This window comes from Poecile atricapillus, chromosome Z (assembly GCF_030490865.1).
Source record: "Poecile atricapillus isolate bPoeAtr1 chromosome Z, bPoeAtr1.hap1, whole genome shotgun sequence".
Taxonomy (NCBI): Eukaryota; Metazoa; Chordata; class Aves; order Passeriformes; family Paridae; genus Poecile; species Poecile atricapillus.
In genome coordinates, this window is record NC_081289.1 from 21352391 (window position 1) to 21378664 (window position 26274).

A 26274-nucleotide genomic window follows, 5' to 3' on the forward strand; every position below is an offset into this window, starting at 1 on the left:
GGCCACTATCTGCGTGATAAAACTTGCGATAGGGAAATCAGCCGAACACGGCAAATCCCGGCTGCGAGCGGCACTCACTCACCCCGCGGAGACGAGAGGTGCGCTCGGCCGCAGCTCCCCGGGCCAGCCCCGGCCCCGACCGCCCGCGGCCTGCGGAGGCGGCGGGACGGGCCCTGCCGGGCTCACCCCTGCCACGACCGAGGGCTTCCCCAACCAGGACACCCCCAACCCCTCACGGCGAGGCGGGGCCGGAGGAGCCGTGCCCGCTAAGGGGCTGGGGCCGTGAGGGTGTCGTGTATTCGGGGCGAAGGAGCCAAAGCCGGCTCGGGGCCGAGGGCGTTCGCCGCGCGTTGGCCGAGGCAGGGGCGGCCGTTCCCCTCCGCCCAAGCCGCTGTTGGGCGTCGGCCTCTTCCGCCGCTGCCCCCGGCTCGGCTCAGCCCCGCCCCGAGCGGCGGCGGCGGCTCCTTGACCCCGGTGCTGTCCGTCCCGGTGGTGCGGGCATGGTCGTGTCCTGGGCGCTGCCCGCGCCCCTCAGCCCGGCGCAGCTGAAGCGCCTGGAGGAGCACCGCTACAGCGCGGCCGGGCACTCGCTGCTGGAGCCGTGGCTGCAGCCCTACTGGGGCTGGCTGGTGGAGCAGGTCCCGCGGGGGCTGGCGCCCAACGCCATCACCATGGGCGGCCTCCTGCTGAACTGCCTGACGGTGCTGCCGCTCATCGCCTGCTGCCCCAGCGCCACCGAGCAGGTACCGCCCGACACGGCCGGAGCCGCGCTGAGCCGGGCGCGGGGGCCTCGGCTCGGCCCCGCCGGTGCCTCCTGACGGTGCCCGGAGCCGGGGGGGCCGCGCCCGCCGCCGGAGCGCTGCCCTGTCACTTCGGGCTCCGCCGCAGCGACACGCTGAGTGACCCATCCCTTGACAGCGCTGCGGGCTTGTCCTGAGAAACCAGGGGGGCGGTGACGCGCGGCTCGCCCTTTGGGGCAGCAGGGGTCAGGCTGCAGACGGGTGTTAAGGTTGGAATGCCAAAATGCTGTAGGGATCATGTGAAAGGACGAGGTTCAGCGGACGAGCTGCGGCCCTTCGCTGCCCAGAGGGCCCCGCGGGCCCGGGGCTTTGGTGTGCTGGGCACTTGGCCTGCACTGCACGCCGTGGTGCGAAGGGCACAGCCGGGCTCACCTGGGACGGGGGACCCCCGCCTCCCCCACGGCTCATTCCGCACTCCGTGTGCGTACCTCTGGCTGGGAATGGCACCCTCCTCAGGAGTGTGGCTGTCACACAGGGGCTGTGAACGTAGAAACAGCAGCTGGTCATGATAGAGGGTGCGGGATGTGCCCAGGAGAGCAGGGCTGGGCGACGAGGCACGGCTGATGCCACCTCGGCATCAGAGCTGCGCATGTGTTAGCTGACAGTAGCTCAGATGGTTCACGTCCTTGTGTGGGAAAGATTTAATTGCTTTAATTTCTGGAGGAAAAGCAGGCTTGTTAACGTGGGATGGTGCTGCTCTCACTTGAACTGCAGTGCCTGCAGTTCTCAGTCAATTTCAGGAGCTCCATCTAACTTCCCAGCCTGTTGCAAGTTTCCCATTGCAGAGTCTTTATGGTAGTTAGGGTAGGAAATAGCAGGGGGAAATTGCTTTATGTGGGTAAAATACCTTGAAAGGTGGCCGTTGTTTTTCTTGTATTCTGGTGGGCTTAAATTCTAACAGCAGAGGTCGGCAGTTGGTTGGGACTTTTTTAATACCATAGCTTTACCCTGATGAGTGTTCTTGTCAGAAAAACATTTCTTTTTCTCTAGTTGCTTTGCCTTTTGTGGTAGCAGAGTTATTTGTGGTAGGCATAGCAGGAAACTGATCCAGATCGAAATTATCTTTGGTTTAGTCTCACCCTAATCGCTCCCCTGATACACATCACCAGGTAGAGGCACTCAGGCATTGCAGGCAGTAGAAGGGAAGACAGAGATGACAGTGAATGGTTGGAAACTGCAGATGGGCTTCCAGTCACACTTTCAGAATTAAAATGCCTGTGTACTGCTACCTTTAGCTTAGTTTTGTGATGAAAGTATCAGTTGTGCCAGATATGTGCCTGAATGCTCATTTTAGCTTTTTCTCTTTGCTATTCAAAACTAAAAGCAGAAAGTAAATTTTACTTGTTATTTTTCCCTTGTGGACTCTGGTACAAAAGAAATAAAGTTGTGGTGCAGATATCCAGAATTATTCCTTCCAGGAAAACTTTAATTTATTTTTTTAAATGTCTTTATTTAAATGTTGTCATTTTTGTGTTTTTTTTTTAATCATGGAAGCTGGATTTTATAAGATCCTACAGTTTGGACTATACTTTCATGTTCAGATATCAGTGTATCCTTTATAAATATGCAGCGTGGACCCAGACTTATCCTGTTGTTTTGTTTGTTGCCTCTGCTCTGTGAGAATAGCCCTGATTTTATCTTGCTGCATCACTTAGAAGCATCATTCTCTCTCCGGCTTGTTTAATGACTCAGCTTGTCTTCCGCCTAAATTGAGGTCATGTTTCTGGATGGCTTTTTGAAGAAGCTAAAACTCTTACAATACTAACAAGTGCTGCATGCACTTCTGTAATACCTACTTTGTAATTTTGCCTGGAATGTGTAGGCTGGAAAAGTGTAGGTGGAGCTGAAAATAATGTTAAAGATGTTTGAAACCACGGACTGAACTAATACCATAGTGCACTTCAACAGCACCTCTTTCCACCACGAACATGTCTTCATCACCTGATGGACAAATGAGAACTTGTTATAGTCTCATAGGTAGGAGCACTGAATAGAAGACTTGGATAAAATAACAAGCAGGTTTGGGTTTTGGTGTGGTGGGGGTTTTTTTGTGTTGGTTTATGTGGTTGTTTTTTATTCCCTAACCAACCTTAAGTAGGCCATATTGGTTAAGCCTTTATTGAAAACACAGAAGTCTTGATGTTTGTACAAACCATACAAAACAAGTAAGACTGGTAGTTGAAATCCCTTAGAGAGCAGCTGCTAACAGATGCTTAGAAAGGAGATCTTCCTTCCTCTATTTTGGCAGTATACCAGAAGACTGTGGTTTAGCAGTTTCTTTGCAAGGCATTCTGTTTGGATTACTTACTTGAAAGGAACTGACACATCTGTTTCCCCTCACACACCTTCTGCCTCATGATTTTGCCTTTTGATTTAGTTGTTTTCAACCTGTTTCTACTTTCAGCATCCATTTTATCCTATTGCAGTGATTTCCATAATTTCATGCTGCTTATTCCCAACCCCAGTGCAATTAATGCCTCGAACCACAAAATGCTCTCTTGTTCTCCTAACATGGAGTCATTATCTCCCTACACACTATCCTTTTTATCTTCATCGGATCAGTAGCTACTAAAAGCCAGTTCGTTACTGACTAGCACAGTATGTTTTGGAATTATAAAATATTGTCTGCTTCACTAATGTTTCCTTGCCTACCAGGAACATGGTTTGTACCACTGTCTCCTGTAAATGCATGTTTCAACACACTCTTTTTTACAGCTAAGCCATTAGCAGGTTGCTCCCCCCAGGCATTGTTGTAACCATGATTTGTGTGTACATTTTTATCGAGTGTTTGTCCAGTTTCCTAATCTCTAATTTAGGACAGCAATCTATAAAAACAATATACAGGTGTGGTGGTGGAGAGGACACCACCTGCACATTTCATGTTCTGTGGAGCACTGAAATATTGTTTTCACTGTGACTGCAGCCTAGGTTGTGTTCATATTTCTTTTTCTTTTTTTTTCTTCTTTTTCTTTGACACTCATTAGGAAATACTTAGGAATGAAAATTCTTGCTGATATTAAGTAAGAACAGTGTGTATCTGGTGCATTAAAGTGCGAAAGGAGCACCTTTTAGGTGAGGATTTCCATTGAATCCCCACCATAAGACACTGAATTGTTTCGCTGTATTGCCACCAGACTTCTCTGAAGCAGCTGGTCAATTCATAAGGCTTTGCAGGGGTATCTTGCATATCTTTCCCCTTTCTGGGGAAAACTGGAAAGAAAACTGACTAAACATAATTGTATTTTTTAAAGAGGGAAAGGAAATTTTGATCCTCTCCTTTCATGGTTGCTTGTGGAGAGGTCTAGCTTTGGTAATCCTCAAGATCAGCCACAGGTCTCTCTAAAATCACAGAATAGCTGGATGGAAGAGACCTTTAAAGGCCATCCTGTCCAGCCTCTCTGCCATCAACAGGGACATCTTCAGCTAGAATTGGTTTCTCAGAGTTCTGACCTTAAATGTTTCTAGGGATGGGGCATCAACCACCACCACCTCTCTGGGCGACCTGTGCCAGTGTTTCATGACACTCATCATAAAAAAAAAAATAAATCTGCCCTCTTTTATAAAGGCATAGAATTGTAGACTGGTTTGAGAAGCTAGAATTTTAGAATTTAGCAGTGCATACTAACTGTAATTATTACATTGTATAGAATTATAACTATTTGAAAATTAATGTCATAGCACTTACAGCATGATCTAAGCAAAGAACTGGGAACTGAGGAAGACAGGAAGAGAAAAGCATGGGTTATGGATTTGCTTTTTGGGCAGTGATAGTAAAAGGGGACAGGGGCCTCAGGGTTCTCCTGCAGAGGGCGAAGGGAAGGAAGGGAGGCTTGTGATGGCTAGCTCTGTAGAATTGTTCAAGAAATGGGGTAGTGAGTTTATAAAAGGGTGTCATACCTTGCTGAAATGTGCTGTTTAGAAAGCCATACATCTAGGGAGACCAAAAAGCAGGAAAGGGTCCAGGTTACTTCACCTGGCTCAACTATCAGCTGTTTGGAGGGAGAGAAACATTGGTGAGATGCTGTCTCTGCCTTTCTCTCTCTCTTTTAAAAAGACCTGAAAAAAACATCAGCAAACCCAAACAACCAACCAAACCACCTCTAAAATGAAAGAGGCCTGCCAGAGGGCAAAATGAGGGGAAGATATCGACAGTTACAATATTATATAGACAGCAGGCACATAGCTGAGCTTTGTGGGAGAGAGAAAAGAAGTTGAACTGGAGCAGCTGGTATGAGCAGGGAATGTGTGTGGAGGGGAGAGAGCGTGAAGGAAAAAGCATTACCTGACTTGGAAAAGAAATGTGAAGCACTGAGTGGAGTGGGAAAGTCAGCCAAAACTCATGAGTGAGGAACAGATCAGCTGTGAATGGGAGAAGGAGGTTATTTGACATGAAGTAAGAAGGTACAGGAATGCCGACACAGCTCTTTCAGAGAGGGCTTGTTGGAGAGACAAGGATCCTAAAGGAACACAGAATCCTTGGTATGCATGAAATGCACTTGCACTATGGTATGATTATTTGATTATTATTTTTATTTTTTTTTCATCCATGCTGTCTTCCCTGGTGTTGTTGAGGTTTGAACAGCCCCTTCCTTCATCTTGCTGTTAGTACAATTGCACAGTGCTTTGCATTGAACAGAAGCATGGGAAATGATCCATGTTTAGGGTTTTAGAGAAGGTGAAAGCCCAGTCAAAATGTCTCCCTCTATTCTGGATGTGATCCAGAGGGACTGTGTAAACTAGGGCAACACTGTTAGGTGTGGATTGAGGAAGTGAGATTATGGCTAAACGTGATGAGTAATTAAGGAACTGAATCTTTAAATACTGCAAAAGCTTGGCCTGTTGAATTCTTTGGACTTGAGAGCTGTGCTTGAAACAAGTTCTAAGATGTTTCCCTGACACATGTAGTCTTTTGCAGCTGTCCATGCTCTTTTGTGGGGTGAAATCATGGGAGCAGAAGAATGCCTGCTGTTCAGCCCCCATTTTTTCCTGAAGGACAGGCGTGTCACACATACCTGTCAAACACTACATGTACATGGCTTTGTTTTGACATGCTCTGGGTCAATAAATGACCAATTCTGCTGTATCGAATTCGTGTGTTACAGGATTCTGAGGCTGTAGTATCTTCAGACATCCCTTTGAATTGAAGCAGAGAAGCATCCCCCTCTCCCTCCCTGCCTTCTCCCCCTCAGGTTTTTTTTCTCTTCTAGTTCCCTGGGAACAGCACCTTGGTCTGGCCAAATAATACATTTGCTTGGGCAGGATATGACTTTGGGCAGAGAAAATAAACACCTCATCAGTGAAAAGCTGATAATTATTGGAAGCCTCCTGACCTTAATTATTTCTGCTCAGCCATGTCAGCATTCTCAGATGCTCCCACTTCCCTAATTTGAAAACCACTTGGGTCCAGTGTGGGAAGCCATCAGGGGACATCCCTGAATGGACAGCCAGGGATGTGAGAAGGCAAAGGAGATAGCAGCAGGAGCTGTATGGGAGGGTGGATAGCAGAGAAAATCCATGGTTATTTGGAACCTTTGGTGATTTGGAAAACTGTGTTTTATTGATTAAAACATTAGAGCATTCGTTAATCTGCTGAATGATAGTTGAACTGAATTTTGGTTCTTACCACTTTGGGTTAGATTTGAACTGACGGCCTAGGGATGAAATGTTCCAGATAGCACTTCTAAGCTCTCTGACATATTCTTTTCTTACTAGGATCTTTTTCCTTTCTCTTTAACTGTGGGAGATACCAATACATCTGCTACAGGTGCTAATGGATACAGATGATCCCAACTGGGAAGATGAAAATGCTCACCCTTCAGCCAGATCAGCAAGGGGCAGACAGAGTGCTTTAGTTCTGGAATCTGGAGGGACTGTTGCTTTGATTTTTCCCAGTCAGAGCTAATGCAAACAGACTTGGATCAGCCTGAATGATCATACCTGTACCATAACTTGCAACTGGAAAAACACTACTGTTTTGTCAAAGAGACCTATTAGGAGAAGTCTGAGATAAAGCTGATGTATTTGTTTATTTTTGTGTATATGGCGTTATCCTTGCTTTGCAAGAAGCTAAATGTAGATCTCAAGCTATTTTGTCTTAATAGAAGTATGTCGCTGTAAGGACACCTCACAAAACACTGCAGATGACCTTTATGGCACTTCACAGAAATATCGGTGATAAAATGGCAATGTCTTTCAAATACTCTTTTGAAAGACAGCAGTGAAACAGGTGATTTCTCAGGCCTTTCTTCTCGTAGGTCTGGACCTGCCCTGTTTGAGATTCTCTGTCATTCTCCATGTAACAGAGTTATTCTGAAAGCCAATGTATGTACTGTAGTAACTTTAGTACGTGGATTCTATCACAACTAAAATTATCTCAGCTTCAACAAAGTCCTAGCTGTGCTTTTATGTTCTGAAGTACCCGAGTAATGGCTGACAGCCCTCTGTTTTTGAAGGGCAAGTGGAGGTAGCCACAGTTCCCCTGCACAATGTGAGACCGAGTGAGCTTGTGCTGTGAGAGACCCTTGAGATCTCTGTGCCTCCTTGGGGCTTTTGGTGATCCCCAGTCCTGAGGTAGCCACAGGCACCTCCTGTTCTCCACAGGCTCTATCCTTTCCCCTTCATTAGAGGAGTGGAACTTTTTCAAAAGGTGGCTAAAAATTCCCTCCCTAGTTTAACCACATCCCCCAAGACAAGATTCCTTTGTGTAACTAGACTAAAAGGGAGAAGAAACCTAGGAAACTCAACTAATTCCATCAGTAAGCATCCAGCATGTATTGCTGTCATCACTTGACCTGGATTTCTATAGTGTGATCTTTGCAGGAGTTACCAAATACTAGTATATTAAATGTCCATTGGAATAAGAATATCTCCTCATCCTCTTTCACCTGCTTAAGGCTTCCTACATGATCCGTGATAACAATTTTTCTTGGTTTCCTTGGATTAAGGGAGGAGACAGCCTTGCTGGTTTTGAAGAATGTTTCAAGGTTTCTAGATTTTCATTTGCATACAAATCCAGAGCTTGCACCTAAAGTGATTTCCTGATTCTTTGCCTGTCTTTTCCTTCAAAGCTGGGTGAAGCAGCCAGCCATTTGACTTTGATAACAATGTATCAGCCAGCCTGAAATACATGAGGAACTCTTAAATAACAGAACTGTACTTTCCTTAAGCATGTTGCTACTTAGTGTGTTTTGTGACCAGTCTAACTGGAGGTATAACTTCTTTCTACCTCAAGACAATGAGTGTAATGATGATGAGACATCAGACTGTCTGGAGGAGCAGCTGCACCTCATCTGCATTCTTACTGCTGCCTTTGAACTGAAGGATGGCTGCCTTTTCCCTTCTTCCCCAGCAGTGACACTGAGTTTAGTTGAGTGTGAACAAATCTCAGCACACTGAGATCTGATCTCTTGTCTAATCTGCTTAATAGCCTTTACTGGTCTTAGGAAATACATGGACGCATGTTGGTCAATTTGTGCTCCAGGAGAGGAGTTGCAGAGGTGTAGTAGTACCACAGCAGCTGTCCCTGAGCAGTGAGCGGAGTGGGAAAGGATTCAGCTTTGTGACTGCTTGTGGGTGTTTTGCTTGTTTAACCTGCAAGTTGCATTTCCAGCATTTTTACCTGACTTTGTTTTCATGAACAGCACTTCTGAATGCTAAGGGTACCTCTGAAAACTACATGAGGCAAAAATGTTGCCTGTGCTTTGTTCCAAAGGTGTTTTAAATAATTTTTAACAAAACCTAATTCCTAGACAAAGCCAGACTGACTGCATATGAAAATACTGCTTTTGAAAGGAATGACTGCAGAACAGTTCCTTTGAACTGAAAAGTGGTGCTAATGTAACAACTTGGTTTAAAAATGATGATGTATATTACATAGATAGTTTCTCCTTTATATTTAGTGAGTTACTTAAGTTTTTTAAGCCCTGTCCAAAGTGCCTATGTAGTCAATTTTTGTGTGTTGGAAAAAATATCTTTCCCTAAAGGCTGATGTCTTTATTTGGTAAAAAAACTTAGTGGGTTTTTTAATATCTGTATGTTATACATAGGAGCAAATCATCTAGGTCATCTAAGTTTGTCACACAAACTGCTGGAAGCTTTAGTAAGTGCATTGACACTACTTTCTTTTTAAAGATTATTTTTATTTTTATAACATTTTTCAGCACAAAGAGTGCAAATAATTACAGAAATACTGTGGGTTTAAGGTAGAAAATAAAGTCAGTTGACACAGAAGAGGGGCTAAAGGTTTGGGTTTGGTTTTGTTTAAATAAATAGAAGAATCTGTGTTCCACTGGTGTATCTGGAATAGTTCATTACAGTAGTTATTACAATCCATGTGGAAATTAGTGTTTGGTTTGCCCATTAATTAAGTAACAAATAGCACAGTATAGTACAGTTTTGTAGTGAACATTATTTTACCTTTAATGAAACAGATTATCACCTAAGAAATTGGGAACTATGTGGTGACCTTTTATGTGAATCTCTTTCAGGCACCTTTTTGGGCATACATCCTGGGTGCTCTAGGACTTTTTATCTACCAGTCTTTGGATGCCATTGATGGGAAGCAAGCCAGAAGAACAAACAGTAGTTCTCCTCTTGGAGAACTCTTTGATCATGGTTGCGACTCTATTTCCACAGGTAGCCTTAACTTACTGTCACCCATCCTAGTTTATAAAAGTTACCTGTTTTCTGGACCAGCTGATTAATCACAGAATTGTTGAAGTTAAAAAGGACCTCTGGAGATAATCCAGTCCAAACCCCTTCTTGGAACAGGGTCTTCTAGGATAACTTCACCATCTCCTGACCTTTGAATCCCTGGCCAGTAATTTGGGGTATTTTAGAAGTTCCTTTGGCAGATGTTGGGTAAGATGTATTGTGCTCTTACTTAACTGTGTGTCTTCACATAATCTACTTTCACAGTAAGGTGCCAAAATAGGTTTGGTAATAGGGCAATCCAGCCTGGCACTTAGGAGAAGGGTAATTTATATTCCTTAGAAGAAATAGTTTTAAAAAAGTTGTGAGTCCTTAAAAAGTAAGCCTTGCTCAGTTTCACTTTCCATAACTGAGCTGCTATTCGTGCCAATGCCTGTAGTTCTTCTGTAAAGCTCAATAGCTGAAACAGTTGTTAAGAACAGGTATATTCTTTATGTCTCACTTCCCAGAGAAGAGCAGCTGCCTGTCTCCCTAAGCTTGGCCCTTTGGCAGAAGTTGTCGGTGTTGTAAAGAACATGAGATGACAAGGCCAGAAGGAGAGAGAACAACCACTGTAGGATAGAGGGCAGGGCCCTGCCTTGGCAGAAAAGGAGGGCTGTGTTTTGGTCTCTCCTGCTAGGATTCCCCCTGAGGGTCAACTATTCAGTAAAGTCAGTCATAGCATTACTTTTTTAGAGTGATGTAAAATGTCCTGTGTTTTTCTAATTTATTTTTTTAATTTCTCTTAACTTCAAGCAAAGAGGGTATATGACTAACATGTTCATTTCTGCTTTTCAGTATTTGTTGTCCTTGGATCCTGCATAGCAATCCGACTAGGAACAAATCCTGACTGGTTGTTTTTCTGTTGTTTTGTGGGACTGTTCATGTTCTATTCTGCTCACTGGCAGACATATGTATCAGGCATGCTAAGGTTTGGAAAGTAAGTAGGTATCTTTAGAAGTATATATGACTTAACATCTGAGACTGCTAGCTTCTTGATTTCAGTTTCTTCTTGGTTTATTCCCTGCTTTCTCTTCCTCTCACCTTCTTTCTCACCTCCCTTTCAATCTAGCAGACTAGTGTTTTACCTGACGAGAACTTGAAACTCTGCATAATACCAAGGACTTGTTCTTTTAGCAGCTGATTTTAGCTCTGTATATTTTGTTTGCATGCATTTGGCTCTTTTGTCTGCATATTTGTTGTCAGAACCCATACTAGCACCGTGCAGGCTCGGGGCAGAGAGCTCTTGTTTACATTGCAGACAAGTGCCCTGTGTAGGAGTAAGGAAAGAGCAAGCATCTGGGTACCTCCCTTTGTAATCTTACTGCCACAGAACCATTTCAGCCCCAGGGGACTCTAAATCGTACGCATTTTAGAGAAATTCCCCTGCCAATGGGTTTCCCTTTCAAAGACATCTTCAGTCTTCCTTGGAATGAACTCTCCACACCCACTCCATCCTCAAAGAGTTCCACAGGTCTATGGCAATGCTTGAAGAATTACTCCACATTTATTTGAGGGCCTTTTTTTAATCTGGCTCATATTTGCTTTGATGTTCTTTAGGTTTTGTGTTAGGTCAGTTACAGAGACTGCTGTTCATGACTTGATAGAATTTTTATCTGTTTCACTGCAGCATAGGAGCAGAAGTCATGACATTCATGTAGAAGACAATAATTTCAGTTCAACTGCTAATAGTGTGGGGATTGATGCACCCTCCTATAGCTGTGGTAGTGCCTGGCCATGGCCTTTCACCGGTTTTAAGCAATGAGCTGAGCTTCACTTTAGTATAATTACTTCTGAAAAGAGGAAAAGATCTGAGACTTGTCTGGCAGCAGAACTGAAAATAAGTGATACATGAAGGCTGTCCTTCTGCTAATCCCAGTCACTTGCTAAATCACCTCTTCATGGTCCTACTTAGCTCTGCCCTGCAAAAAGTGCTTTAGCAAATCAGCAGGCACACAGGCTGGTGACCAGCTATCCCTGCACACTGCATCAAATGGAGCTGGCTCTGTGATGTTGATAAGAGCTCATTTTTATTTGCTGGTAATGCATTTTACCACACAAACAGTAATTCTTCTGCTTGCCTGCACATCCTATTGTTTTTAAAGGACATCTTGTGCTTTAAACAAAAATAGATGTTTTACAGTGATGGCTGAAATAGGATAGTTTCTCTCCATGACAGTGGGCTGCTCTGAAGGGAGGTGGACTAGGCCATGAGTTCTGGTCTTTTGCAGGCATGACTGCTTTTCTATACCTTTTATTCTTGCAAAAAGCATGAGAATGATTTCCCCACATTGGGAAGGCACTTTACCACATAAAGATTTTGTTAAAAACTTGGTGACTTCTACTTTGACATAATGATAGTGCATAGTACAAACAGCTCAGAATGGTCTGGTGTTCCATGGTTATTGGTTAAAGTTAAACAGACACTTTTCCACAAGATAACCTATTTCTGTCCAGTGAAAAGAGGTCACAGTTTTTTTCAAGGCTCCCAATTTTGTTTCTCTTAAACATAGAAGTGTGAAGAAGGCTATATAGTATAGTTCTCTAAATATGATAGTACATAATAAGATGGATGGAAGTTTTCACTGATGCTATTTCTCAGTTAGCAGCACTCAATTTTAGAAATCAATCACAAATTAGACGTTCCTAGTGCTGATGGCCAGGAAGGATCAGAGAGCTGAATAATGTGACACTGTCAGGTTGTGGAATATTGTACAGTATTTGAGTAAAGTCTGGACTTTGATTTGGGCTCTGTTGCTACCAACAGCCTGAGCTGCTGTAAAATTAAGTATTAAACTTTGGTGCAACTTCAAGTCTGAGCCTTGTCCCGCCACCAGCAACAACAAAGGCAATGCACTTTAGAAATCCTGGTGTTAATAATACAGCATGCAGCCTCTGAACACTTGCACATGAGTGCTTTTGCATAAGGTAACCAGCAAGTTCAGGAATGGCTGGGTGGATGCAACACTTCATCCTTGGCAGAGAAGGAAGAGCCCACTCCCATCCCCATTGTCCTGTGACACTCTGTCATTGGACCTCAAGCCACTTCATGGAATGGGCAGAAAGTGAAAAGCCTACACTGGACTGGCAAACTGGACTGTTTCACCTTACAGTCCAATGAGCACTACAGCAAATAAAACTGAGGGAATACAACACCTTAGGAAGAAAAGGACTCCCCATTCTCTTGGCTTTAAGAGGTGATGAGGACTTCAGCTTATCATCTAACTGCAGTTTAAACTCTGGATCTTCTAAGAGTCACAAGATTGTGATGAAATTTATCATATTTTATCACTATCTTTCTGATGAAAGAAAAGAGTTTTGACTGAAATTATCAAGTACAGATAAACATTTTCCATTACCAAAGAGATGATTGCTATCTCCTTTTAAAAATCTGCAGTTTCCTATGCAGACAGGTCATGTGCTAAGTAAGTAGCAATACACATTGGTCATAATAACTTATAACAGCAAATTTATTCCAACTCCTAAAAGACATCTTCAACATTCATTACCAGTGTTTGCTGGTAACTTTAGTATGAAAATAAGGTACCTGCCTCAAAACTTTTGGTACCACAAAAAGTACTTTTGATATGCACTTTTTTTGGTCATAATTTTAATTATTTTTGTTAAAGCTTAAAAAGTACTGATTTTTTTCTTGAGTCTTGGCTTCATGGGAGGTTTCATCAATTAAATACAACAATAAAGAGTGGTCTATTTTGTCTGAGAACACAGAAAGGTGAAATATGGAGTCTGGACTTCATAGGGCATACAAGGCCACCTTTCCTAAAACAGCTTGTATGGAGGAAAGCATGATAGCAATTATATGTCCTCAGAAATATGACAAATGTTTACCTATCCACTGACTCAGTCCTCCCTTGTTTTGCAGGCTTTATCTGTCAAGTTTTTATTATGTGAGACTTAAAGAAATCCCTTCTTTCCTAGCCTGCTTGTTATAGTCTCTGCTTTTATATGCTGTGCTTTTAATGAAAATGTTTGATTGCGTTTACTATGAGCTTACCTTAAACCTTGATTTGATACACATCAACAAGTCTGTAAATTTGTGCAGAATTCTCAAATAGTTAACAATGTATTCATTAAAGAGTCCCCTTTTAAAATTATATGTACCCTGCTCCAGAAAAGGAGTATAGCTTTAATTGTAAATCTTAGCCAGAGATGTGTGCCTCCATATAGAGCAGCTTTCTCCATCAAGGAAAGTAATATTCTATATATATTTATATAATTTGAATAACAGTTACTGGGGGTTTTATTCCCCCCTCTGCTCCACACACACTTTGCACTTACAGCAAAAAGTCTTGGAACTAAATCTCTTTTTTGTCCCCTCCACAGAATTGATGTAACTGAAGTTCAGATCGCCATAACAATGCTGCTCTTGATATCTGCCTATGGAGGAGCAGCAATATGGGACTATAAGGTGAGTGTGTTAAGTGCTGAGTTCCTGTTGAGTATTCTTGATAAGTGTCCACAGTTCCTGTGGTATTTGAAGCTACTCTGTGCAAGTACCATCAACACCTACTAGTTGTGTAATGTTGTTTTAGATTATTGTGTAAGTGTAGGTTATTTTAATGTCATAGTTAACTTAGATCTATTGGTGTGACTCCCAGTGCAGATTTATAGCTACACAGACGAAAAAAGGCCCCATCTGCCACATATAAACTTCTCATCTGGAGCTAGTACTCAACACATAAGCTTTAGAAAATAGTTCTTGTCCTGGCTTTACATGTTTTGTATATTTTATTGTAAGGCATACATTTCAGTTAAACAATTTATCTTAAAATTTAAGGATTAAATGAAAGGATCTAATGAAACCATGAAGCCAGGGGTTTTGGTTAAGTTACCCATATTTGTGTCAATGCAGATGTACTGATTTTTAAGAATTATGTTACAGTCATGTAACTGTAAATATTTCTATTTAAAGCATTGTTTTCTGTCCCAAAACTTTCCCTTATCTCTGTTTTTCATTCTGACCTTTAAAGATGCACTTTAGTGGACAGTATCAAAAGATCTTCAGCCTTTTTAGGGCCTTTATTCAGAAATGTATAGTTCTGATTGATTATAGTGCAAAGAGCTGAGACTTACTTTTCCATACTATTGATAACCAATAGAAATTAACCTAAATATAAACCACCAAGAAATGAAAACTAGTTCAAAAGTTTACTCATCAATTAAGAAATGTTCAGCTAAACTTCATTTCCTTTCCCCAGCTTTTTTTCCTATTTTCAAAAAACTTGTTTTCATGCTGGAAAACAAAGTAGTTGCATTAAACTTAGATTAATTTTTTCCTCACTATCACCCTACTATCTGTGGTAGTTATGCTGTATCTCAAAAAACTATATATTCAAAAAAATATAGTAAATAGTTTCTGTTTATTACTTCTTTTTTTAATCCTCTGCTGCCTTTGGAAGTTTTCTTGAAACTGCAATTGATTCCAAAAGGTAACTGTTTAATTAAAATTTATATCTGGAGACTACTCATGATAGTCTCGTGATTTGCAAAGATACAGCATACAAATAACATGCCAAAGCATACAGCAGGCAGATGGTGTTTGTGTTTCCTGTGGATCAGTGTTGTTTTATCCAGTGGAATAGAAGGAACTATCCCTTTTCCTGCTTCCATATCATGGTGATTGATGGCAGTATTCTGTGTCATGTTCTTGCTTATGTGGTGAAAATATTTGAAGAACATACGAAGGAGGAGCAGAGTAAGATCTAGCTGAATTTCAAGAACAGAGCTTAAATACTCAGTGGTTGAGTTTAAGCATTACAAAAGATACTTGTTTTCTTAATAAGGAAACAAATTTTAAACACTGTTGTCCTGAGCTTGCTCCCAGGAAAGTGAGGGTTCAAATAAAACATTTGTTCAGTAGGTAAAAGTGGCTGCTTTAATCGCTTCTTAAAAAAGGTGTTGTGTGTTTAACTTTTATCTTTCTCTTGTTTTGTTGTGGTTTGTTTTTTCTTTTTTTGTTTTTGTTTTGTTTCTTTTTTTGTTAAGGTCCCTTTGCTGGGCTTAGAACTGAAGTTCTTTGCCATTATTGGCATCCTGTGTGGAACAGCACTTTCTTTCTTCAATTACTTCCGTGTTATCTTTGGTGGAGGGGTTGGAAAGAATGGATCTACAATAGCAGTAAGTTGCTCTAAAATACAAATTTATGCCCATAATTTATTGTGTTTCAGATGATCCATAAGGGTTTTATTTGTTTAAGCATTTAAGCAGATGGGCATGTGAGTGTTAGATGGCTAAAGTAAAATTCATTATCTACCTTCTGTCACTGTTACTGGATTTCTTCTGTCATGGGTAGCAGTCACTGCAAAGGGTACTAAGAGTAGTGGAGTAATGCTAATGGATTTTGACAAGTTTGGACAACTTTGGTTTTGTTTAACAGGATTTACAATATGTATAAAAATTGGACTTTACCGTATGACTGAAGTTTAAGACAAATTTTCCATCCCTTTACATCTTAGGGAACAAGTGTTCTTTCACCAGGCCTGCACATTGGACTGCTTATCGCTCTGGCCATTACAATTTATAAAAAGTCTAAAACTCAGCTGTTTGAAAAACATTCTTGCCTGTATGTCTTGACATTTGGACTTGTGAATGCCAAAATCTCACAGAAGCTGGTGGTAAGTCAGTCCCAAACCTCCTAAAACTAAACTGGTTTTTGGCTTAACACTTACTGGATCAGGGGGCACTGTTTTCCTAGTTTGCTTTTCTGTGTTACCAGGTTCATTGTGATCAAGAATCTGAACCAGACTCAGGGTTCCACAGAGAGATTATATGTGACACTGATTCAAACATGTATTTGCTGTTGAATGGACTGGTTTTGTTTAAGTTATTCCTAGAGATGCACTTTCTGTCGTTAACATCCTAACTGTGGTCTCTTAAGCCTTACTAACAGTGCTGTGACTTCTCATTTAATTATCTGAAATAAGAATTTGCTGTGATCATTAAAATGAAGAGAGAAACTCTTCTGTCTCTATTCCTCTTCTCGGTCTTTGCTTCTTGTACATGAAACACTCCTCAATGAATTAAAAAAAAGTTGCCTTACTACATATTTGCTATCATCAGTAATTCAGCCAGGTGCTTCTTTATCTCCAAGGATGACATTTTTCAAACACTAGAAAATAGGTATTCTACAGGCTTTCTTACTCAACAGTGAGAACAAGTGTTGCCACCTAAGGAAAGGTCTGCTTCCTAGTTAACTTTTGGCTAGGGAAAGCCAAAATTTTCAAGCTGGACTTGAAAACAATATTTCAAGTGGATAGAATTTGTTTTCAGTAATACACTTACAGTGTTACGGTTTGAAGACAGTGCTGGAAAACTAGAGATTGGAACCCCTGCAGATAGTTAAAATGCATGGGTATAGATGCAACTTCCAAGAGGACATTGCTGGGCAAGGATGTGATGCCTCTTTGTTGGTAGTTACACCAATCTTGCAGGGATGCAATTTTTAATTTATTTTTTTTTTAAACACAGGTGGCTCACATGACAAAAAGTGAAATTTCTCTTCAGGATTCTGCATTTATTGGGCCAGGACTTCTGTTTTTGGACCAGTACTTCAACAGTTTCATTGATGAATATATTGTTCTGTGGATAGCATTGGTAAGTGTTTTATACTTTTTGTATGGACTGTGCTTTAAGGAATGTATTTATAATTGTCCCTGTCATTCTGCTCTGCCATTTCTGACTTGCTCACATTTCTGCTATAACTGTGGAGTTCTAGGAAACCATGTAAACATGTTTTTGGGAGCTGACTGGTATGCTTTCCTTGGAATAGAGATGTGAAAGTAAATTTATCCAGCTTTCCTGAAATCACGCTTTAGTCCATGTGGGTTTTTTAAAGTCATTCTATGAACTGCAGATGAATTTTTATTTTTTTTTTATCAGATTTTGTGTTTAGTGCTGTTGGGGTTTTGTGATGCTTTTATTTTTAATTCTAAACTAGACTACTCTGTAGCTGTATGTTACAATGATGTATGTATGTTAGGCTTGTCACTTGGATAAATTCTGATTAAAGTATAGCATATTTATAGTAGGTACAATTAAAAAAATATATTTTTTTAACCTGTTCTGTTTTGTTCTTTTGAAGTTCATATCCTTGTTTGATATGCTGAGATATGCCTGTGGTGTATGCCTACAGATTGCCGCTCATCTTCATATACATGTCTTCAGAATTTCATCTCATCAAGCTCCTGCGCAGGTTCAAAACCATAATGACTGATTAAATAGGTCAAGAACAAGAGAAGAAGCAGTTAGGGGAATGACACAGCCTCTCTGTTTTTTGGGAAGACAGATTAAGCTTCTGAAGAAAACAATTTTATGGGAAAGTTCACTGTATTTCAGACATTACCAGATGTTAGAATTAGTAGATACAAAGTTCTGCAGATGCTGTTCTACTTTTGAACTAGTACATATTTCCCTGTGTTTCAGACCACAAATACTACATTTAAAAATGTTGCCATTTCTTGTTAGGTAACTTTAATTCTGTACTTCTCTTCTGATGAATGTAGATGCAAACCAAGGTGCTTCCAGAATTCGAAGAGGAGTTTCATGTTTCCCTAACCCAATTGTCTAACCTTGTAGCATTAGTTTCTAAAGTTTTGTTGGAACTACTCTGAAGTGGTTGTCAGATATACCAATGAATTCAATCCTGCGTTATTAAGACTGGTAAAGTGAGGCAGCCATGAGGTAAAAAATCATTCAGTCTCTCTCCTGGTACTTCTAAGGAACAAGCTGTCAGAGCAGTAGATAAAGGAGGTACAGCTCAGGAAAATTTCTTCTACTTCAAAGTATGTTACGAGTGCCTTTAGAATTCATGCATTCTCTAGTATCCAAGTACATAACATACTGCTACCACATAAAACTTTAGCTTGCACTTTCTTTCAAGGCCAGTTTCTGGTTTTGTGGTCATAGTAAAGTTAGTCTCATTGTACTTCATCCTCATCTAGACTACAAGTAGCTGTGTAAGGAGAGGACTCTAACTTCAGGCACCCTAACTTGTATCTGTAAGCCTATGCAAGTGAAGGACAAAGTTGATAAACTTCAATGCCTGTGGCTCCAGCACTGCAGCCCAGCCTTCTGTATTTCCCGCTGTGGTGTTTTTGCTGTAGCTGTGTTCACTTATATAACAATTGATTCTATTGTCTCATAGCTACCGCTGTACTCTATCCAAACAAAAGAGCACAAAACTGAATCATAAAGTAAAACTCTCCAAAACAGGAACTCAGGCCCAATATCAGCTTCTCTCTTCCTTTAAGAACACTGTTATCCACTGGGTAACATAATATGTCTGAGGGCTGTTGCCATTATAGAAAAGCTGAATTAACTTGTTATCTGTATGAAAAAATGATTATTTGCACACAAACCCTATAAGCTTAAGCTCCTTTCAAGAGGTACTATTTGAAGATGTTTTATGTAAAAATATGTTGAATTTAAGTGTGCATTACTCCTTCCAGCTGCTGATATGTACCTGAGCTTCCAAGTTAATGAAGTCCTTCCTGAATTATCCAACAAAGAATTCCATGGTTTGTTTTAAAAATATTACCACTGCATCTTCCTACCTGCTTATTAATTCAAAAATACTTTCTGAGGTGTTCAAGGAACTTTTAAAGTGGTGTATTGTCTGCTAGTTTGGAGGGAATAAAATAGCATCCACCAGCCTCCTGCCTAAGAAGAATATAATGAACCTTTTGAGGGATAACTGTAAGAGTTACTGCCAAACAACTACACTGCAAAATGACTAATATCAATTCAGAATGAATCCTACTACTCCTGTTTGAGGCTGGAAATGACACAGCCTCTGCACATGAATTTAGCCTGAACACAGGCCATGTTCAAATAGAAAGGAAGATAATGTCTATTTTTCTTTGGCTGAATACTGTAAGCAAATTAACCTCCTGATGAAAAGACACAGGCAACATCTCTAGAGTCAAATGAGTGGGTTCTCCACAATGGTGAAAACTGTGTCCTGGCATAGTAGGTACAAATAGTTTTGAGGATATGATTGAGGTATATGGATAATAGGAAATGAATGGAGAAGTCACTCGGGAAACCAGAACCATGACTGAATAGTAACAAACAAAACCAAAACCAGGAGGTAATGCTAACAAATAACCACCTGCTGAAGATCTGAAGCAGAACCTGTCACCTATTTCACAGACTCCTGTAACTGTCCTTAGAGGGCTGAGACTCAGTAGTTACTAATCAGCATTGTTACTGGTTACCCATGAGAGGCCCATACCGCTTCAGTGTAGCAGTGTAACATCCACATTTGTTCCTGTCCTGAATCCGAGCAGAGGCAGAACAAGAAGTTCTGTACTCGTTACAACCACATAGCTGAAGTTACTGCAAGTTAGCCACCACCAATCTGGCTTCCAGACCTGGAGAACCATCATCAAATGACTTGACTCTGACCTAAAAAAATGCTAGTAGGCTGAGAAGAAAAATATGGTTTTGAAACACATTGTTATGATAACATCACATTTTGTGTGTGTGGGTGTGTGGATGGTTTTTGTTTTATCTACTTTTATATTAAATCAAAGCATTAAATATGTCGGCAACTACCTAATTTTTAAAGGTAGATATTCAGGTGTTTTCTGTAAAAACAAACTGCATGCACACTAAGCCAATGGTTTAGTTTGTACTTATTTACTGTAATGAGGTACATGAAAGAAAAATGCTTTACCGTTAAAACTCAGGCTTCCCTAAATTTTTAGTCATTTGGAATTGCAAAAAATAATATTCCATCTCAAAGGCTTGTAATAGCCTGTACTAAATAAATGAGGTAGATTTCTTCTAGCAGTGGTTCTACAAAATGTAGACCCCAAAATGAATAATGTTTAATTATTGTTACTTGAGCAGATACATTAAACTCATCATTTAACTTAAAAAAAAAAAAAAAATCTGGATGAATTACAGTAGTTCATAAATCTCTTACTAATACAAAGATTGTTCAATGTCTAGACTAACAAAAAAGTTAACAAAATTTACTTTAATTTACCATAATACACATCATTAAACAATTCCGAGCTATGTCATACCCTGTGAATTTTTATAACAGCTAATATATCAGCAGACTAAATGTTGAAACGGTGAAAATCTGCAGCTTGTTAGAAATGCTGTTATTTGTACAATGTATCTAAAGGCCTCAAGTTATTATGTAAAACCTGGATAATGCATGTTTCATTAATTCTTCCCCTTGTTACAACTTGGTATTACAAAAAGTGAAACAACTTAAAACAGTCCAATGCTCTTGCAAGTGGATATGAAATTTTTAAAAATCAGCTGAACAGACAGTGAATGGTTTGGGGTCCATACTGCTCCCCAGTAATAAAAATTTACTAAGATATGTTCTTACAACAGTAACAGACAAGATTAGAACAATCCAGGAAAGAGCTTAATAGGAACCTTGAAACATTTAAATCTCAACATACTTCTAATGCCTGTACTTGTATCATGTTACTTAGGTACATGTTGCTTCTCCACTGAGCCATCAGAATAACATGGACTGAAGAGACTTGCGAACAGTTGCCATCTCCTGCTGTTGCTGTCACAAGAAAAGGAGATAATGCCGAACAAATGCTGTATCAATATGACTCCTTTGAATTAAATTAATGTCAAATATATCATGTTAAATTGAATGTCCTGTTTTTGCATTTAACTAACTTCATAAATGTGATACTTACAGTGTCCATCATAATTTTCTTCTGCAACATCGCCATTTCCTTGCGAAGTTCATTTTGGGCACCAGCCAGAAGATTTTCATTGCTCTTCTCCAGCTCCTCCATGCTCTGAAGTTAAGGATAATATTAATTCAGAACTCCTCAGTGTCAAGGGGTTAATTAAAAACAACCAAACAAACCAATCGTTATTCATGCTACAATTTAATTTTTACAGTGATCACAGATAATTGATGAGTTTGTCACAAACTTGGCAGAGGAAACATACAGGAGTTCATACTCCAGTCTGCATTCCTATTCAAACAGTATGTACTCTGAGAAGAAAATAGAACCCTCCAGTCAGCCTCTGTGAGGTCTCAGCTACTTATTCTGCATTTCAATTAAGATAATAGTTCTACAAGAGGAGATTGAAGAGACATCTATCAGGAATTCCAGGGATTCAATATTATGACCACCTTGCAGGACTTTAAGTGAGGAGTATAAACCCCACTACAGTTCTTTGCACACTTCTCCCCAAATAAGCCAAATAAAACTCCCTGATTATCTTCCCTTTTTACATACAATTACATTTACCTCTGTGTATGTATCTAGTTGCATTTTCCTTAATTTGTATTTATTTAAGATTATTTGAGGCTTGACTTCTACCTTTTGATCTTCTTTGAGAAGAAAAATCAAAATAATACTTGACCTTCTGTTCAGTTTTTCCTCTTTGATGAAGACATTTTTGACATTTTGGAACAGTTGTTATTTATTAATGCTTCTCTAATATACTCAGCAAATTCTAACTATTTTAAACTAGGAGTTGCTTCATTTCAGATTTATTTTTATCAACTACCAGGCTTGAAAAAAACCCAAACCAAACACCATGCTTATCATAACTGAAATTTCAAAACCAGCTGTGAAATTACTTGAGCTGAAATTAAGGTTTGTCAGAAACTTATGGACTTGAATTTGCCCCATATACTGGGGGCCATGCAGCTGGTGAAGCCACATCTGGAGTGCTGGGTCCAGTTCAGAGTCCTGAGTAGAAGAGAGACACAGACATACAGGATAGAGCCCAGCAAAGGGTCATGAAAATGATTAAGGCATAGAAGATTTTTGCTTGTGAGGAAAGCCTTTAACTAAAAAAGTAAAATTTTTGTGTGGTTGTACTCAAAACAGTTTTGCTTCCTGTCTAGTATGTTAGTTACTTTGTTACAGAAATACCAAACTTCAAACACTGAATTAATACAGCTTTAAGTGATATGATAAAGATCAGCTGCCTTCCAAGAAAAAGATTTACCTTTAAGAATTGCTCGTAGAGTTGCTTAATGGTTTTCAGTCTCTGACTTTGAACTATTCTTGCCTGTTGAAAAACTTTTTGTTGCTGACGAAGCATATTCTGAAGCAGAAGCAAAAGAAAAACACAATTGCATCAGTTGTTAATCAGAGTTCTTGGATAGCAGACCAGTGTCATTTTTCAGAATCAGAAATTCTGCCATCACTGGAAATCTTGTAATGTGGATCTCTGCCTGAGAAGTTACCCTGGTTCTTACTAAAGGAAGACTGACAACTGGATTAAGCCCCAAGTCACCTCCTGAGGTCTCTTATGACCTGAATTATCCCTGTAAAATCCCATGAGGATTGCTATGCCCCACAGCTTCTTAGGGTGTCCCAGAGGAATGTGCTACCTTAGGGAAAAACAAAACTTGCAAATGTGTTGGAAGTACAAACACAGCAACAGCACATGATTACATTCCATTGTATAGTTTCTATCCTCTTTCAGTGATCAAATTCTCTTAAATTTATTATATACAGGCATATTTTTAAGCAATGTATACTAAAAGACAACTACTTTCCTTTATTCCCTGAACCCAAAGATTTTGATGGATGGAAACAGTGCATCTTACTTCTCCTTAAATAGTCTGTGCTTTTCTCTAGCCATATGCTGGCCTAGGACATCACTTAACAGTGTTTATAAATTTGCAGTGAAGCTTATAAATGCACCCCTCTTCCCAAACTTAAACAATCATATATTTATGTTTAAACTACATAAAGCATTTTTACATTTCTTGAGTATCGAAACAATATTCCCTCCTTGTGGAAAATACAGTGAAACATCATTCTGGAAACTCACCGCTAGTTTTTCTTCCTGTTCCTCTGCCTTTTGCACATCTACATCCCATTGCTGAAATAAGGTCATAAACTGCTGGGAGAACTCATGATTCAGCTTCTGCCTACAAACAGACACTATCTGTAAGTATGACAAATGCTACAGGGAATTACAAGGTTCAACATAAATGTGGAATAGAATAAAAGCTGGCATAGATAAAGAAATAGGCTATTTTGACATCTGAAACCATTTGAATACTGTATGTTTTGAAAAACTGAACACATACACACAGGGTGGATGTGGAATGTATCTATAGACTCCCATAAAATACTAGTTAAAAAGAATTTGTAACAACTCTTCTTCCTAACAGTGTTAGGTCTTCTGAGATTTACCATGTTTTTCTAACCTAATTATAGATGCTTGCTTTAACACAAGGAGTTTATAATGCAAAACTGATAAGCTTATTTCTTAGAATTTTGTCCACACAAGTTTCAAATACAAATAAATGTAGAACAACACCAAGACACTTGCAGGTATTGCTGACTTTTCATTTTTAGCTGTCTCCTTTTTCACTTCTCTCTACATCTGGTATCAGATGTAGTAATTAAATATGCCTTAAGAGGTGAGAGGAATGTTAAGCAAGGTGAAAATTATTTACTTTCTTAACCAAAATGGTATTAAAGTTTTACTGAACATTATTCAGTTTTTAAGTAGAAATAGAAAATTCCAAAGTGGGAAAAACCCGCATTGTTTTAAAATACATAAATAATATCAAAGGTCACTTTCCATAATGACAAAAGTAAGCCCCACTTTTTAATGTGCCTTGCTCTCAAGAGTTCCAAATCTTAAATTTGTCTGTTCAAGAGAGAAGGTGCTTAACTATTACTGTCAGATTAACAAAGTGGACACAATGGGAGGCAGCAGAGACCCTGAGCAGATATTTAATATTAGATACAGTACTTGCTATTGCAAGGCGACGGACCAACTATCCATCCTGTGACCCAGAAGGGAATCTAGTTCCACAGGCTTGAAAACCAAGAGTAAAGGTCACCTTTGCTCCTGCTGTGTTTTCCAAACATGTTCAATCTTCTGGTTACTGGTTTTGAGTGAGGCTTTTGTATACATCTCTAATCGTTTCCTCTTAGCTAGGAGAGCCTTGTTAATGTCAGCTGAAAGTCAAAGAAAATTTAGAAATTAGGCATACTGGATACATTGTGCCATGTATGAAAAGGCTGATGAGTTACCCTTTGGAGAAGCAAATGAGATGTGTTCTAGTGACAGGAAGCTCCTGTCCTGATGTGGTGAGTGTCCCTCAGCCTGCTGGTGGCACTGGTGTGAATGCTGCTTCCTTATGCCCCTCACATGCCCTAACCAATACTTGTTTCAGAATCATATGCAAATTTCTTGAATTTCAGACATAAATTAAGGTTAGCATGTGGTTACTATCCCTGTGAACATACTGAATTAATGAGGAACTATTTTTGTACTTCAGAGAGACAGTACATTTTAAGTATTAATACAAGTTACTGTGTTTTGTTCCACCTCAGTTTACATTTGGAGATTTATCAATTCACAGCTTAAGATTAATAAACAGATAGATAAAGAGATTAAATTAATAATAAAAGTAAATTTATTTTCCTTCTCACTGTAGGTTTCAGGAAACATCTGTCAAACCTCTCTAATTTGGTGAGGCATCTGCCTCTGCTAATGCCAAACCCACTGTTTTGTGCAGACAGCATCCTATCTCTGATGCATTCATTTTCCCTCCTTCCATCCTTCCCTTTTTTCCCCTTTTTTGAGTCTTAAATTACAAGCAATCATAACATTTTAGAATTGAAATCCTCCTCTTATCTGAATGGCCAGATCTCTAAAACCATTCTAACATGTAATACAAAATATATAATTTTGTGACAGCCAAAAGTACTAATTTGTAGATTAAGGAGTTACTTAAGGTCTTCTTTCACCTTAAATTTGACATGCAAGCAATGACTCTGTGCAGATTTACTTTATTACATATAATGAAAGTATTATTCAGTTATTGAGTATGTAATGCTGGCATTAAGATGGTTTCCCTTCCTTCCATGGCTTTTTGATGTTTGCTTACTCTGTGAGAGGTATTGTACATTCTTTACAAGTTAAGTGTTTTTTCTCTAATCTGTCACTATCTAAAATTTAGCTGCTAATATAACTAGGTAAAGTCACCTGAGGATCTGATTATAACTGTACTAAATCCTGCTAAGTGACACACTCAAATCTCTCTTCACTGGATGACTGGCATTACTCACCCTCGTTACCTGGCTGTTCTAGAAATTCATATTCCTTCTGACTGCTGAAATTCTCTTATCTGCCCATTCCCTGTTCTCTAAGATTTCTGGAAGTGCTAAGTACAGACTGCTCTCTCATTCTGTATCACAACGAAACTTTACTTACAAAATTTCTTGTCTAGAATTAGAACTATTTGTTCTGTTTTGTTGTTTATATTAGCATTTACATTCCCCTTATTTCTCTCTTAAGTCTTGCCACCCCCAGTATCCTCTATGTCAGTGTAACAAAAAGTTAAATGAGACCAAAAGACAACTGCTATTGTCTCTCTTCTCTACAATATATTTACTATGTCTTAAACTTCATCTTAAAATTGGAATTGATTATACAAAGTACTCATGCATCTTTCCCTTTCCCTTTGTAATTATCTACACTTACAAGCTGTGACTCATTAATATGCAATTATTCCCTCCTTTCCCTTTGCTCTCCTTAGCTGTAACTTTTTTTTCTTTTCCTGAAAACTGGCTTTATTCAGAAATGCTGAAAAATCCTACAAAAACTGGTCATTTTATGTGAGTCTTGAAAGTTATTTTATGGTAAGTAACTACTTTCAACTCTGCAACTTTTTTTTTTTTTATTATTTATTAGAATGTAAATGTACTTACCTCCAAATCTCTCCAACATATTCTGTACTTCACCCCTACAAAACAGTGTTTCAAATTTTTATTTGCTCATTCTCTGA

The 26274-nt window shown here is 39.7% G+C and overlaps 2 protein-coding genes across 6 annotated transcripts in view; one reads left to right on the plus strand and one right to left on the minus strand.

The window, feature by feature from the left end:
- On the plus strand, positions 1-21095 carry LOC131592680 (cholinephosphotransferase 1-like). Of its 3 annotated transcripts, none has more exons than XR_009280691.1 (9): positions 7-743; positions 9287-9434; positions 10287-10428; positions 13833-13917; positions 15495-15626; positions 15965-16123; positions 16977-17102; positions 17590-19024; positions 20966-21033. XR_009280691.1 is itself a non-coding variant. In XM_058864357.1 (9 exons), the coding sequence occupies exons 1-9, from the start codon at positions 501-503 to the stop codon at positions 21008-21010; spliced, it is 1191 nt and encodes a 396-aa protein (XP_058720340.1). In that variant the 5' UTR covers positions 47-500; the 3' UTR covers positions 21011-21092. The 3 variants fall into 3 exon arrangements, 2 of the variants coding, with proteins under 2 accessions (XP_058720339.1, XP_058720340.1); XM_058864357.1 differs by having other exon boundaries at positions 47-743; positions 17590-17700; positions 20966-21092; XM_058864356.1 differs by lacking the exon at positions 17590-19024 and having other exon boundaries at positions 1-743; positions 20966-21095.
- LOC131592681 (synaptonemal complex protein 3-like) overlaps positions 20800-26274 on the minus strand; it is an 8790-nt gene continuing 3315 nt past the window's right edge. For 2 of the 3 annotated variants that reach the window (XM_058864360.1, XM_058864361.1), the window contains 6 exons: positions 26198-26232; positions 24322-24439; positions 23295-23394; positions 22461-22559; positions 21185-21289; positions 20800-21045 (listed from right to left, as the gene is read on the minus strand). In XM_058864360.1, coding sequence (XP_058720343.1) covers positions 20992-21045; positions 21185-21289; positions 22461-22559; positions 23295-23394; positions 24322-24439; positions 26198-26232 — 511 coding nt within the window. In that variant the 3' untranslated portion in view covers positions 20800-20991. Of the gene's footprint in view, positions 21046-21124; positions 21290-22460; positions 22560-23294; positions 23395-24321; positions 24440-26197; positions 26233-26274 lie in introns of those variants that run through there. The other variant, XM_058864358.1, reaches the window with a different exon arrangement.

What these genes read in the sequence shown, in the direction of transcription:
- LOC131592680 (XM_058864357.1), top strand. Translation starts at nt 501, where the DNA reads ATGGTCGTGTCCTGGGCGCTGCCCGCGCCCCTCAGCCCGGCGCAGCTG. An exon ending in CAGCAATATGGGACTATAAG is followed by an intron (nt 13,918 to 15,494) that starts GTGAGTGTGTTA and finishes TTTTTTGTTAAG; the next exon opens with GTCCCTTTGCTGGGCTTAGA. An exon ending in CTCATCAAGCTCCTGCGCAG is followed by an intron (nt 17,701 to 20,965) that starts GTTCAAAACCAT and finishes CATGTTACTTAG; the next exon opens with GTACATGTTGCTTCTCCACT.